The 12,916-nt window shown below is 50.8% G+C and overlaps 2 protein-coding genes across 4 annotated transcripts in view; both read left to right on the top strand.

Annotated features, from left to right (window-relative positions):
• Positions 1-2,459: 2,459 nt before the first annotated feature.
• On the top strand, positions 2,460-4,931 carry LOC119448729 (uncharacterized). The gene is made up of 3 exons (XM_037711953.1): positions 2,460-2,576; positions 3,278-3,602; positions 3,664-4,931. The coding sequence occupies exons 1-3, from the start codon at positions 2,460-2,462 to the stop codon at positions 4,929-4,931; spliced, it is 1,710 nt and encodes a 569-aa protein (XP_037567881.1).
• A 6,190-nt stretch (positions 4,932-11,121) lies between these two features.
• The window catches only part of LOC119450334 (sialin-like), a 32,393-nt gene continuing 30,598 nt past the window's right edge, over positions 11,122-12,916 (top strand). For 2 of the 3 annotated variants that reach the window (XR_005191367.2, XM_037713766.2), the window contains exon 1: positions 11,122-11,782. Coding sequence is in view for 1 of the 3 variants with exons in the window: in XM_037713766.2 (XP_037569694.1) it covers positions 11,722-11,782 (61 nt within the window). In the remaining 2 variants the exon portion in view is untranslated. Of the gene's footprint in view, positions 11,783-12,322; positions 12,373-12,916 lie in introns of all 3 variants that reach the window. The other variant, XM_049665807.1, reaches the window with a different exon arrangement.

Raw genomic sequence — 12,916 nt, forward strand, 5'->3', positions numbered from 1 at the left:
TGTGACAAATGCAGCAGGTGGCTATACCTCGACGAAGCCGGCTTCACGGGCATACAGCAGGCGGAAGAGGCAAGCCCCTTTATTTGTAAGCTATGCACAACAGTGGAGGACCTACACACCAGGCTACATGCAGCCGAATCCGAGGTGGCGATACTCCGCGGTCTTGTGAGAAGCTGCAGGTACAACTCTCGGATATGTGCCACCGATCCCTGCCCTCAGACCAAACAGATAGAGATACCCAGTGCTCACCCAACCGCCCATACCCCACAGCAATGCCCAACAACATGAACACACCACACATGGCGCTGAAACGGAACGCGAGTTATCGGGGGTCCACGAAGGTGCCGAGCGAGTCCACAACAAATGTGAGGAACAAGACCGAATGCCCAGCGGTATCCACAACGCTATACCTGATGCAAAGGAACCAGCAATAATCACGCCAGTCGAAGCGACGCAAGGTAACAGAAAAAAACAGGGATCAGGCGATGACAAACACTTTAGCCAGGCAAAATCCAACGATCTACACACTCCCCACAACAAACAAAGCCGGCCAAAAAACCCCCACATAACAATGCTCGGGAGGTCCTAGTCTGCGGCGACACTAATGCTTGGCAAGTAGCGAACGCCCTCAAGCACCTGTTAAGAGGTAAAGCTAGAGTAAGGGTTCGTGTTGCGAAGGCAGCAACAATCGCCGCTACGCAGCGCCTCCTCCAACGCTACTACGACCGAGCCGAAAACTGCAACCGACTAGTTGTCATTCAGGCTGGACTGAAAGATGCGATTAATGGAACTCAGACAGAGGCCGCTATCCAGGTGTTGCGTGACCTAGTCATCCCGTCCACAAGAGAACTGATCGTCTGCTCAGTGCCAGAAATTGTGTCGGCAGGAAAGGAATACATGCGCGGACGGTGCTTCTGAATGCTCAGATGCAAGAGCTCTGCAGGGACTCAAGCGCGACCTTGCCAACCTCTCCAAAACGTTCGAGAAAGCGGAGCGGCAACTTGCACACGACATGCGCTATTCCCAGAGACTGGACATGAAATTGCGACAGTCGTAATGCAATGTGCCAGGTCTTTTTTAGGGGACCTGAAACCTCCGCAAGTGGCGGACAACAGCAAACGTGGAACAGACCGCCAGTCCAAAGGGGACGGTCCCTAGCGGAAAGGCTGACATTGACCAGGGAAGCCGACCTCCGCCGGAGGGTGAGGAAGACATCACAACCGACAGAACACAGCACCAAGTCACCAAATGCAGTTACAAAGGCACCATTCACACAAACACGGTGTCCAGCCGAAAGTATACAGGTACAGCTTGGATCGCTGCATCCGTCGCAGGGGATACTGGAATCGGCACGCGCTGCAACCGCCCAGATACCGTTTCTCCCGAATCATGCAGCCACAACGGCCCAGGAGCCAAGGGTGATGAACCTGCCACCAGCTCCGATGAGGGAACAATTCCACAACCATACACCCCCACTCGCAACAGTCTTCCAATTGTGGCCCACAGCACAAGCGTGGAGCCATCATATGGGTCCTCCAGACATATACAATGCGATCGGAGATATGGTCAGGCACCACCTCAGGCTTGCAAATCTCCAAAACTAAAGGCCTGCCGCTGCCGCCGCCGCCGCAGGAAAAACAGGGCAATCGCAAAGGTTGGCTTCCTCAATATGCACGGGGCAAGAAAGCGTAGCAAATGGGAGGAGCTATATCAGATGCTCGATGCCGAGGACATGTTGCTGTACGCTGTCGCAGAGACCCATCTACTTGGACTCGAGGAACCACCGGTAGACCTAAAATGGCAATGGGCCGGGTGCAATAGAGTTCAAGGGGCTCGTAAGGAGGAGGAGTAGGTATCCTATGGCGCAGCGACGCGGGCAACATCTGGACGAAGCTAGAAGGCCCGTGCAATGAACACATGTGGTTGGCGGGCTCTATCTTGGGCATGCCCGTGATCGTGGCGGTGTTATACCTGAGCGTTGATCGAGGGCAAAATGTTGAAAATCAGGACATCATCCAGTGTGTCACTGAAGACGTTGGATGTTGGGGTTCCAATAGGGAGGTTCTGGTGATGGGGGACTTTAACGGGCATGTCCAACTTATTGATGGTTACCAAGACCGTAACGGTGGGCTGATGCTGCAGCTAGCCGAAAGGCTCTCCCTTGAAGTCGCCAACCTCCGCCCCGACTGCATAGGCGAAACTACATGGAGTGCTAGAAATAGCCGCTCCTGCATCGACTATGCCCTCACGACGCCAAACTTGACAGCCCATATGACAAGAGTACACGTGGACGAGAGCGGACAGTTTAGTTTGGGCAGCGACCACAACCGCATCGCCCTGACATTCTCTGCCTCCGCCCATCGAGTCCACCGGACAGATCGTCGCAAGTCAGTCAGACAGTATCTGCCGGCAACGTCCTTTGAGAGAGTGGCGGGTGATTTGAGAAGAGTGGTATACACATGCGACAAACCACATACGCCGAGTTCATCGATGAGCTGCATCACACTATGCGTCGTTACGAGAAGCGAGTCCACTCCCGCGGTGGCACTAAACGCAAGGCCTGGTGGGACCAGCAGGTGAAAACGGCCCTCGAGGCGCGACGCGCGGCGAATCGCGCACATCGCAACGCGGTGAGGTCTCTCTCGACCGAAGAATGTCACAAGGCGTGGCAGGAATTCTTAAAACGCAAGAAAGACATGCAACAAATGGTACAGAGGAAGATCACCGAAAGTAACCAGAAGCAATTGCGGACTATTACGGAAGCTGGCCGCAACGGACCACAAAAATTCTGGGCGTACATCTATTCGCTTGACCGCGAGGCCCCTCGCCCTATTCTCCGCGATGCAGCAGGCGAAGAGGTTACAGACGCTGAGGAACATCTCACGGCCTACATGCAACAGCTATACAATAGTCCGATACCAGTACAACAGGTAAGATCGATTGTGCCTCGTGACAAAGAGCGGGAGAGGGACAGCACCCCAGCGGATTGTGAGTGGAGGGTGACACGCATTGCGATAGACCGGGCCATAGCTCACATTGGGTCCCACAGCGCCAAAGGGCTTGACGAGATTTCCCCTGGTCTCGTGAAACAACTTGGGCAGCGAGCACGAGAAACCATGGCCTCAATTTTCACCGGCATTGTTGCAGGCGACCCTGTTCCTGAAGACTGGCTCCGCGGTAGAGTATGCCTGATACCTAAGAAGGGAGGACGCAGTGCCCAACTACAAGACTATAGGCCATCACGGTCACCAGTGTGCTCTACCGAATCTTCATGCAGGTCATCAAAAGCTGGATGAACGCGTGGGCGGAGAAGAGCGGGACACTCACGGAGCTGCAAAATGGCTTTCGGCAGAAACGGCGGGTCGAGGACAACCTATTTGTGCTCATGCAGTGCATTGAGATTGCGCGCAAGGAATCGCGAGGTTTACTCGCCTGTTTCCTGGACGTAGCCAAAGCCTACGACAGCGTGCCGCATAACCTCCTCCTATCTCGCATGGATGACCTCGGCATGCCGCCCGTGTGGATCGACCTACTTCGCCGACTCTACACTGGCAACACCATTGAAAACCCGCTTTGGGGAGACGCGCGCCCGACCAGTGGAGGTAAAGAGAGGCCTGAAACAGGGCTGTCCCCTCTCCCCATTGCTGTATATGCTATATACAGCGAGTCTTGAGCACGCCCTTCTAAATTTGGACGTGGGGTTCACACTCAACTTCTCGTTTGACAGCACCCCAACAACTTGGACGATTCCTGGCCTTGTTTTTGCGGACGACCTTGTGCTACTGGCCGAAAATGAAGCCCAACTGCAGCAGCTGGTTGAAACATCAGCCAAACACCTTGGCACCTTGGGCCTAGCCTTCAATTCGAGGAAGTCGGCGGTAGTACAGTTCTCTGGGGACCGGGAAAATCCGACTATGGTGCTCCCAGATGGCGAGAGGCTCCCGGCAGCGGAAGAGTACCGCTATCTTGGTGTAGTGCTTAGTGCCTCAGATGGTGTCAACGCGGAACACGAAGCGCACCTGAGACAATCGGCACAGCGGGCCAGTCGCATACTGCGCCGACAATGCCTGTGGGGCTGTAGCCGATATCTCATGGTGCGCGAGCTGTGGAAGTCAGTGCATGTGCCTGGACTGACCTTCGCGAACTCAACCATATGCCTGACGGCACCAACCCGTGATTGGCTGGAACGTGGGCAGCGAGAGGTAGGCCGCCTGGCCCTGGGCTGCCATGGCCGAGTTGCCGTAGAGGCCATCCAGGGCGATGTCGGCTGGTCCTCCTTCGAGGCTCGAGAGGCCAAGAGCAAAATTGCGTTTGAGTGCCGTCTGCGCAACATGGATGACGGTAGGTGGGCGCGCAGGGTGTTTCGGTACGTCTACCTTAAAGGCATCCAGACACAATGGAGGGCGCGTGTCCAGTTCCTGAGGCGAAAATATGGCCTCTTGAACTATTCGGAAACCGGAGGAGCCAGGTGTGAGACGGCTAAAGGAGTTCAGGACCATGTGCGTGAGACAGAGCGAGAGCTGTGGAAATCGGCTATGGCCTCGAAGACGACGCTCCGCCTGTACTGCGAGAACAAGGGGACCATCACACCGGAGCCGATCTACGACAACAGTGGTGGCAGCGCCCTCCTATTCGAGGCGCGTGCGGGCGCACTCCGAACTCTTGACTACCGCAGCCGGTTTAACTGTGCCCCCGAGGTGCAGGCCGCTGTGTGCAGGGTATGCGGTAGCGAGCGGGAGACGGCGGAGCATCTGGTCCTTAAATGTACGAAGTCTCCCACCCCAAAAGAGGGCACCACCATGCCGCAGGCCCTCGGATTTCTCGACGCTGAAGGTGGCCGCTGCTTCGAGGGCGTAGCCACAACTAAAGCTCGCCTAGAGCGGTGGTGGAGAGCGGTAAAACAATCGCGAACGGTGCCGGGTGTGACATAACTCCTGACTATGTGGTATGGATTGTTTTTTCTTTTTTTTTCTTTTGGCTAGGACACTAATATATTGAGTCCACCCGTTACAAAGGGTTCATTAGCCACAAATCATCATCATCAACGCCACCGAACGGCGCGGGGTCACTTGGGAGAAAAAGGTCGGAGGCGCCTGGCGCTCTCTCTTTGGCTTGGGATCGGCGACCAACACGCACGAACGCTTCGCGCGTGCGCCGGCCCGCTTCGCGCGACCGTCGCGCGAGGCAGGACACCGGTATGGACGAACACGAATCGTTCGAGCGCGCCACCGTTCGCGTGACTGTACACGCGAACGACTAGGCGATGGTGTCATAGCATGGGGCGAACGTATTCGCTCGCTATCGGGTCGCGGTGAGTCGGACTTCCTTGATTTGTCGCGCGCCCGTGTGAATGTTCAATTGGTTGTAATTCGGCTAGTGTGCATTAGTGCATGAAAGGTGCAATAAATGCCCTTTTGATTGTTTGCACTACTGTGTTGTCGTTCCTTTGTCCCAAGAGCACATGTGAGACCCCACATCTGGCTGCCCAACGTGGACCTCTTGCGGCATCGGACGATAATTTTAACAGTTTTGCTCGGTTCGAAATGTTTCAACCGAAGCGTAGTCCTAGCGTAGATTTCGATAGCTAGTGTCGGCGGTGTGCTTTCTTGAGTGAGGCGACGGTTGCAGTAGCGTGTTTGAACTTTTCAACATGCTAAGCCTTTTCGCGAGTGTTTTGAAGTACACTCGTCGGTACGAGAGCCACGTGGTCTGCATCCTGGGAGAGCGAGGCCTAGCGCCCGCGGAGCACTGGCAAGCCTGAAGCGAGTGAGTACGGAAGCCTCGTGGGGTGGTCCGAATTTCTTATGTAAATAGCTTCTTCTATATCTTTGACTTAGGAAGTCGAGGCTTAGGGAGCCGGGTGGCCGCGGGCCACGGGTGCCGCTACGGGCTGACTGGTATTGCGGCCCGGCACCGGGCGCTCCGACACCGTCTGGGACGGTGGGCGCCGTCAACTCGGATGCTGTGTGCACCGAGCGGAGTAGGACCACCTCACAGAGCTAACGTCTCCTCGCGGCTGCCTGTTCTTGTGCCCATTTTGGGTGTCTTTTTTTTTTTTGGATGCCGGTTGTCAAAGTAGCGACGCATTAGGCCTAAGGCTTAACAAAGCCGCCTGTCGCACGTTGAGGGACACAACCTGGTGGACCGTGATGTTGAGGTGTTGCACTTTGCTTCCCTCATTCTAGTTAGCCTCGCACGAATTGAAATTACTCCTTCGACTCAAGAAAGTAAGCTTTGTTCACGTGAACTTAGCATCTGAATAGCCGCCCGAAATTTGGCTAGCCGAATTGAACATCGTACCACGTGGGCGATGCGTATGCCGAATTTCTCTCCCTTGCACTACTTTAGTGTTTGTCGAGTGCGTTGAGTGTACGCAGCGTGAGCGGAGTCACCCCTGGTTTGCTGTCACCTGCACATTGTCAGCGCTGCTGCCCCGGACTACAATCGAGCTACCCCAGGCTTTGGAGATGCCTGTGGTCAATTCGGCGCAGCGACTTCGGCGGCCGCCAATGTCCGGCTCGCAACCCTCGGCGGCTGGGAAAAGAGCCGGTAGTCACCAACGGCTACTGCGGCTCTCGTCAGCAGGGCGCGAGCGACGCTTGCTCGTGCCGACTTCTGCGTCGTCGTTTTCGGAGTCCTGGGCTGGAGTCGTGCCATCGAATCTGCAGACGTGGTGCTGTGACCAACGGACGCCAGCGGTGAACCCCAGAGTCAATGTCGGCTCGCACGTTATGGATATCGCGTGGACATTTACTCGGCGGCGCCACTGTCGCATGTACTAACTTTTGTTCGCGACGCGCGCGTTGATAGGCCTTGTGACATGTTTTGCCGGCCTATGTGTAGTGATTTAAGTTTGGGGGGATGTGGGGATGCGCGACTCTCACGCGTCCCCTGATGTTGTTTTCCCCGCATGTCTCCTGTAGTCCGGCTTCTCTGCGTGGCTTAGCCCGGCGGTGGTTGCGGCGCGTTGCGAGAGATGGCGCTAGTGTCGCGATGCTAACGCCACCGAACGGCGCGGGGTCACTTGGGAGAAAAAGCGAAAAAGGTCGGAGGCGCTCTCTCTTTGGCTTGGGATCGGCGACCAACACGCACGAACGTTTCGCGGGTGCGCCGGCCCGCTTCGCGCGACCGTCGCGCGAGGCTAAGAGCAGGACACCGGTATGGACGAACACGAATCGTTCGAGCGCGCCACCGTTCGCGTGACTGTACACGCGAACGACTAGGCGATGGTGTCATAGCATGGGGCGAACGTATTCGCTCGCTATCGGGTCGCGGTGAGTCGGACTTCCTTGATTTGTCGCGCGCCCGTGTGAATGTTCAATTGGTTGTAATTCGGCTAGTGTGCATTAGTGTATGAAAGGTGCAATAAATGCCCTTTTGATTGTTTGCACTACTGTGTTGTCGTTCCTTTCTCCCAAGAGCACATGTGAGACCCCACAAGGTCTGACTGCAATAAATGACCCCTTAACTATTACTCCGCATTCTCTTACGCGAGAAAGGCGAAAATTTGAATGAAATGTTGCGCTGTAGCTTTTTTTATATATAACAATACTTCCCGTAATTCTGAGGACAAGGCGCCGGATGGGCAGCTGTTTTATTTATTTGAAGCGGCAAGCAGGAAGGTTGGATATCTTTCTCCTTCTGCGTTTCGCAGGACCTACTGATGAAAAACTTTATGTGCAACAATACAAACGAGAGATACATGCTGCTTGAAGAACGAGAAAAATATTTTTATCCGAAGGGAACCGTACAATAACATAGTAGAATGAAAGCCGACACTGCGGCCGCAATGCACGCGCAATGACCGAGCGGTATTAAAAAATAATAAAAAATAAATAAAGAAGAGAAAGAAAGGAATTTATTCTTAAGGCATAAATACATGTCATATGCAATTATGAACCCCATTTGAGCGGTCTGAACGCAAATACCAGCGCGCGAAGTAGTACGAATGACCCTGCCGAGTAGTATCGCCAGAAGTTTCCAACGGCGCGACCTTGATGCGGCCCAATCCACTTCGACCGCAGCGCCGCCCCAGTATTTTTCCACGTCGGGCGCCTCACTGCAAAGCACGCGCCGCCCCTGCCGCTCGTCCCACTCGACCATATTCTAGTACACTCTATCGGAGACCCTACCTAGAGTGTACTAGAATATGGTCGAGTGGGACGAGCGGCAGGGGCGGCGCGTGCTTTGCAGTGAGGCGCCCGACGTGGAAAAATACTGGGGCGGCGCTGCGGTCGAAGTGGATTGGGCCGCATCAAGGTCGCGCCGTTGGAAACTTCTGGCGATACTGCTCGGCAGGGTCATTCGTACTACTTCGCGCGCTGGTATTTGCGTTCAGACCGCTCAAATGGGGTTCATAATTGCATATGACATGTATTTATGCCTTAAGAATAAATTCCTTTCTTTCTCTTCTTTATTTATTTTTATTATTTTTTAATACCGCTCGGTCATTGCGCGTGCATTGCGGCCGCAGTGTCGGCTTTCATTCTACTATGTTATTGCACGGTTCCCTTCGGAGAAAAAAATATTTTTCTCGTTCTTCAAGCAGCATGTATCTCTCGTGTGTATTGTTGCACATAAAGTTTTTCATCAGTAGGTCTTGCGAAACGCAAACGGAGAAACATATGTAACCTTCCTGCTTGCCGCTTCAAGCAAATAAAACATAGCTGCCCCATCCGGCGCGTTGTCCTCAGATTTACGGGAAGTATTGTTGTAGAAAAAAAAAAAAAAAAGCTGCAGCGCAACATTTCATTCAAATTTTCGCCTTTCTCGCGTAACAGAATGCGAAGTTATCGGTAAGGGGTCATTTATTGCAGTCGGACCTCGAGCGCCGAAAGCGGTTTTAGTTAATTAAATCAAATCAAAGGGGAATTTTGTTAGACAATAATTTTAAAAAATGCGTACAAAAATATTTGGTCCCATAGCCTAAAGCGGCCATTCTATATGCTAATCTTTGGCCGTAAGCCGTACGAGGAATTTTTTTTCCAGTCGATACTTCAAGAAAAGAAAAAGAAAAGAAAGCCTGCGCGGTAGCCTAATTAGTGGCTATAAAGTATAGTGGATACGGTCTTGAGCTCGCGGGTTCAATCCAGGTCGCGGAATTCGATGGGAACGAAATGGAAAAAGACTCGTGTACTTCTATTTAGGTGCACGTTAAAGAACCCCAGGTGGCAAAAATATATATAAACCGGGTGCCTTAATTATATCGTGGTTTTGCCACGTAAAACCGAATAATTTGCTTATATTAAAAAAAGAAAAAAGCAGGTGGCTGCGTTCTTCGGCTTATTTCTGGGGGTGTCAACAACATAAATTATTCTCGAGTCTGATTTCCGAGAAAAACATGTTACGCTTATCCTACATTTCATGCACAAATGTAATGCCGTTCCCAAATGTATGACCGCTTAACTCAGCAGCTTGTATATTATAAACAGCTGCTTTCAGTTATTCGGTGCGCTATCATATATACCGACCATAATGAAAGAATTAAAGGAACGGCATGTCTCACATACACGTAGAGATATGTGCAGATCTGTTGCGTTCGTTGAAGAAGATAAGTGTGGCACCGCACGGGGCACTCAGTTTTAATGGGTTGAAAACATGGTGAGACTGTCAAAAATCCTTGTCTGAATCAAGTTAGCAGATTTACAGGCTGCCCTAAAACGGGGCGTTTATAGTGATTGAGAGCTATAGGAACTTGTTAAGCAGGACTTATTACCACCCGTCCGTTAATTCTCTCAGGAACTGCGCCTCTGCGCAACAGCCACTACTCTCCGGCAGCACAATCATTCGGAATAACAGTCCTCACTTGCATGCAGTCGATCACTCACCTTTGAGACTTCAATAGTGCTGTTATGGGTTACATTCGAACGGAAACGACTATTCGGCGTCGTACACACTTGCTCACACACACACACACACACACACACACACACACACACACACACACACACACACACACACACACACACACACACACACACACACACACACACACACACACACATATATATATATATATATATATATATATATATATATATATATATATATATATATATATATATATAATAAGATGGTTTTGCCAGCTATGAATATTATTTCTGCGAATGAGAGTTTTATTTGCAGTATTAACTAGTAAGTGTGTTTCTTACTGCAAACACGTGCGCTTATTCCCGGTCGGGAGTTCTCACTTTTTCAATTATTGCATTTAGAAGATTTGTTATTTTCCCCTTACATATATATCGTGAATATATATGTCTATGTACCCTTTGATTTAATTACCTAGAAACACATTGGTCATTCTTCGCGCCACGCAGTTAATAAACCTGGTTTATTTCACTCTAATATTGTTTTCTTCGATCATTGTCCCTGATCAATATCCAGCAACAAGAAGTGCGCGTAAATTGACACGGTATCAATAATAAAATTTTCAACGTAGCCTTCATGGTGCGGAGATACCAGTTACTTTTAGAGGACAGTGGTAAAAACAGCAGTTCACCTGGCTAAAGCTACATTTGGTACCGGCCGGCAAGAGTCATGGGCACACCGAAGCAACTAAAACATTAATAAAAAAATGTACTGCACAGAGGTTCTGCGAGAAAAACTGGGCGTTCCGCGCTCGCTAGCAGACGACGCGCTTGACAACGACAGCAAAATTGAAGACGTCGCGTTGTATAATCCATGCCTCAAATATATATGTTTGGCAAAATGGTGTACACATAAATTTGCAGTTGAAATAAAGCACTATTTTAAGAGCGTACTATGCGCAATAGGCCTCGGAGCCCGCAGCGAGAGTACGTTGAATATGCCGCGGAGCGCGTCTCCGCCCCAATCCAGTTCGCTCGCAGCGCCCTCGCACTATTTTTCCACACGCGGCGCCTCAGCGGCAGAGCGCCGTTCGGCACACTGACTCGACCATTGTCTAGTACACTCTATCCTGGGCCGGTATTTTGTAGCGATGACTTTAAAGTAATATAATCGCGCTTTGTCAGTGGTCAGAGCGACGGTCCGCTCGCGTTATCAACGGGATCAGCCGGCCGTGAGCGGTGGATGATAAGACTATTCCAAAATAAGTCATAAGACATCGCTACAAAATCGCGGCCCTGGCTACATCTGGCCAAACCATGCCAAACCAACGCCTCCATCCATAGACACGTGCTTTCGTTGGTTTCGCCCCTTTCACACTTGTGCAACTTGTCGCTTGAACCTTGAACTACTTGTGCTTTGCTTTCATGCGACCCGCAATACGTTCTCTGCGTTTCGTGTTGCGTCGCGCTTGCACCTCTGCGAAAGTAGCAGAAATGCTTGGGACCGGTGCTCCGCAAGTATCTCTGTGGAACGTGAATTGAGTCCAGTGCGTCGGCCCTTCACTTGTCCCGAGTCCTGCAACATATTTTTTACCCAAGAACACCGAACGCGATGACACGGAATGGGTGGTGCGCGAAACAAAACGTTCATGAGCTCCGGCTAGTGCGTCTGCGCTGCGTCAGATGCACCGATCGTTTTTGAAACCTGTTGCTTTAGCAGGACTGCTGATGTGACTGCGCATTCCACTACACTGCTTTGATATTCCTGTTTATAATCGAATGCGGCACGTCTGCTAGGTTTGATCCAGCGCTCAGCGAAGTCGAGGCTTACGTACTACACGGTTTTAGGACGCCCGCGTACTTTTCTTTCCCGTTCAAAAACACTATCTCTGAATGAAGTGAAGTGAAAGTGAGGATGGCAGAATGTAGCGGAGAACCAAATCATGGGCGATTGCGACGCATTCCATGTGTACAGGGTGAGTTCGTTTGTGCACAAAATATTTCTGCAGCTGGTGCATATTTTGTTATGTGGACAAAACCTCTAGCTCCCACACTGCTTTATAAAACGTGTGTCATACGGCGCACTTTCGATCGCGATCGAGCCCGATCGGGATCGAATTTCTCGGTCGCGACTGGCTCCTTTGCGCAAGCTGGAAGTAACCGTGTGATATCAATAATACACATGCTCAATTACCATACACCCTCAACTCTCGCTTCGTCTTTCTAGTTGTCCGTCCATTAGCGCACACATTTTCTGCTCATTACTGTTTGTCACTTCCACCCTGGGGAGACGGTCAGCGAAGTTAGTCCACCGCGGCTGGCTGTCGCAGTTTATTTTGTTGTGATTGTAAATTTCCTGAGTGGTTTTTTACGTGCCGTTCTTGATGCCCTTGTCTTCCTCTTCTTTTTTGACTTGTCCCAACGCTGTTGCCTTGTCCCGTTTCAATATTAATTGCGTGCATATTCTGTGTCGCATCCGTCACTGCTATCATCATTGTGTTTGCTTTTGTTTCTAGGTAATAGAAGCGAATTGACAAACCTTTGTTTTGTATAACCGATAAGAAAGGTTAGAATTAAGTTTTTCATCGACTGACAAAGCGTTGGCACTCTGCTCTAACTGCTGTTTGCATAGGCGTGCAAGTTCATTTCACACCTTTCTCTTAACATCAAGCTTCATGCTAGTGAGCTGTTCATAGCTGTCCGTGAAGAATTTTTTTCTGAACGGCTGTGCATCTAAAATTGCCACGGAGATGGCGCAGGAAACTCGAATTCAGTTCACCTGTAAATTTTAAATGTAGTAATTCATGTTATGCACAGGAAGAAACTTACAAATTGCACTTCTATACATGCAGAAGAAGACTACATGTTAGCTAGATGGGCATCCGTTACCCTGAAATAAATTTTGGCCGCTGGCTATCTGTCAAATGTTTAATTTTGACACAAGGAAAGAGTTGAGAAAAATTGTTGTGTTGTATGCATGCTTTTGTATTCATGCTGCTAGATCTAAGTAAATTATAGCTAGCAAAACATTTTTTGCTGTTAATTCTTCAGTCACTTAACACTCCTCCGTGTCATTCAGGGTATACATAGCCTCAAGTTATATGTAAATT

Source organism: Dermacentor silvarum, chromosome 4, assembly GCF_013339745.2.
Source record: "Dermacentor silvarum isolate Dsil-2018 chromosome 4, BIME_Dsil_1.4, whole genome shotgun sequence".
NCBI classification, from domain to species: Eukaryota; Metazoa; Arthropoda; class Arachnida; order Ixodida; family Ixodidae; genus Dermacentor; species Dermacentor silvarum.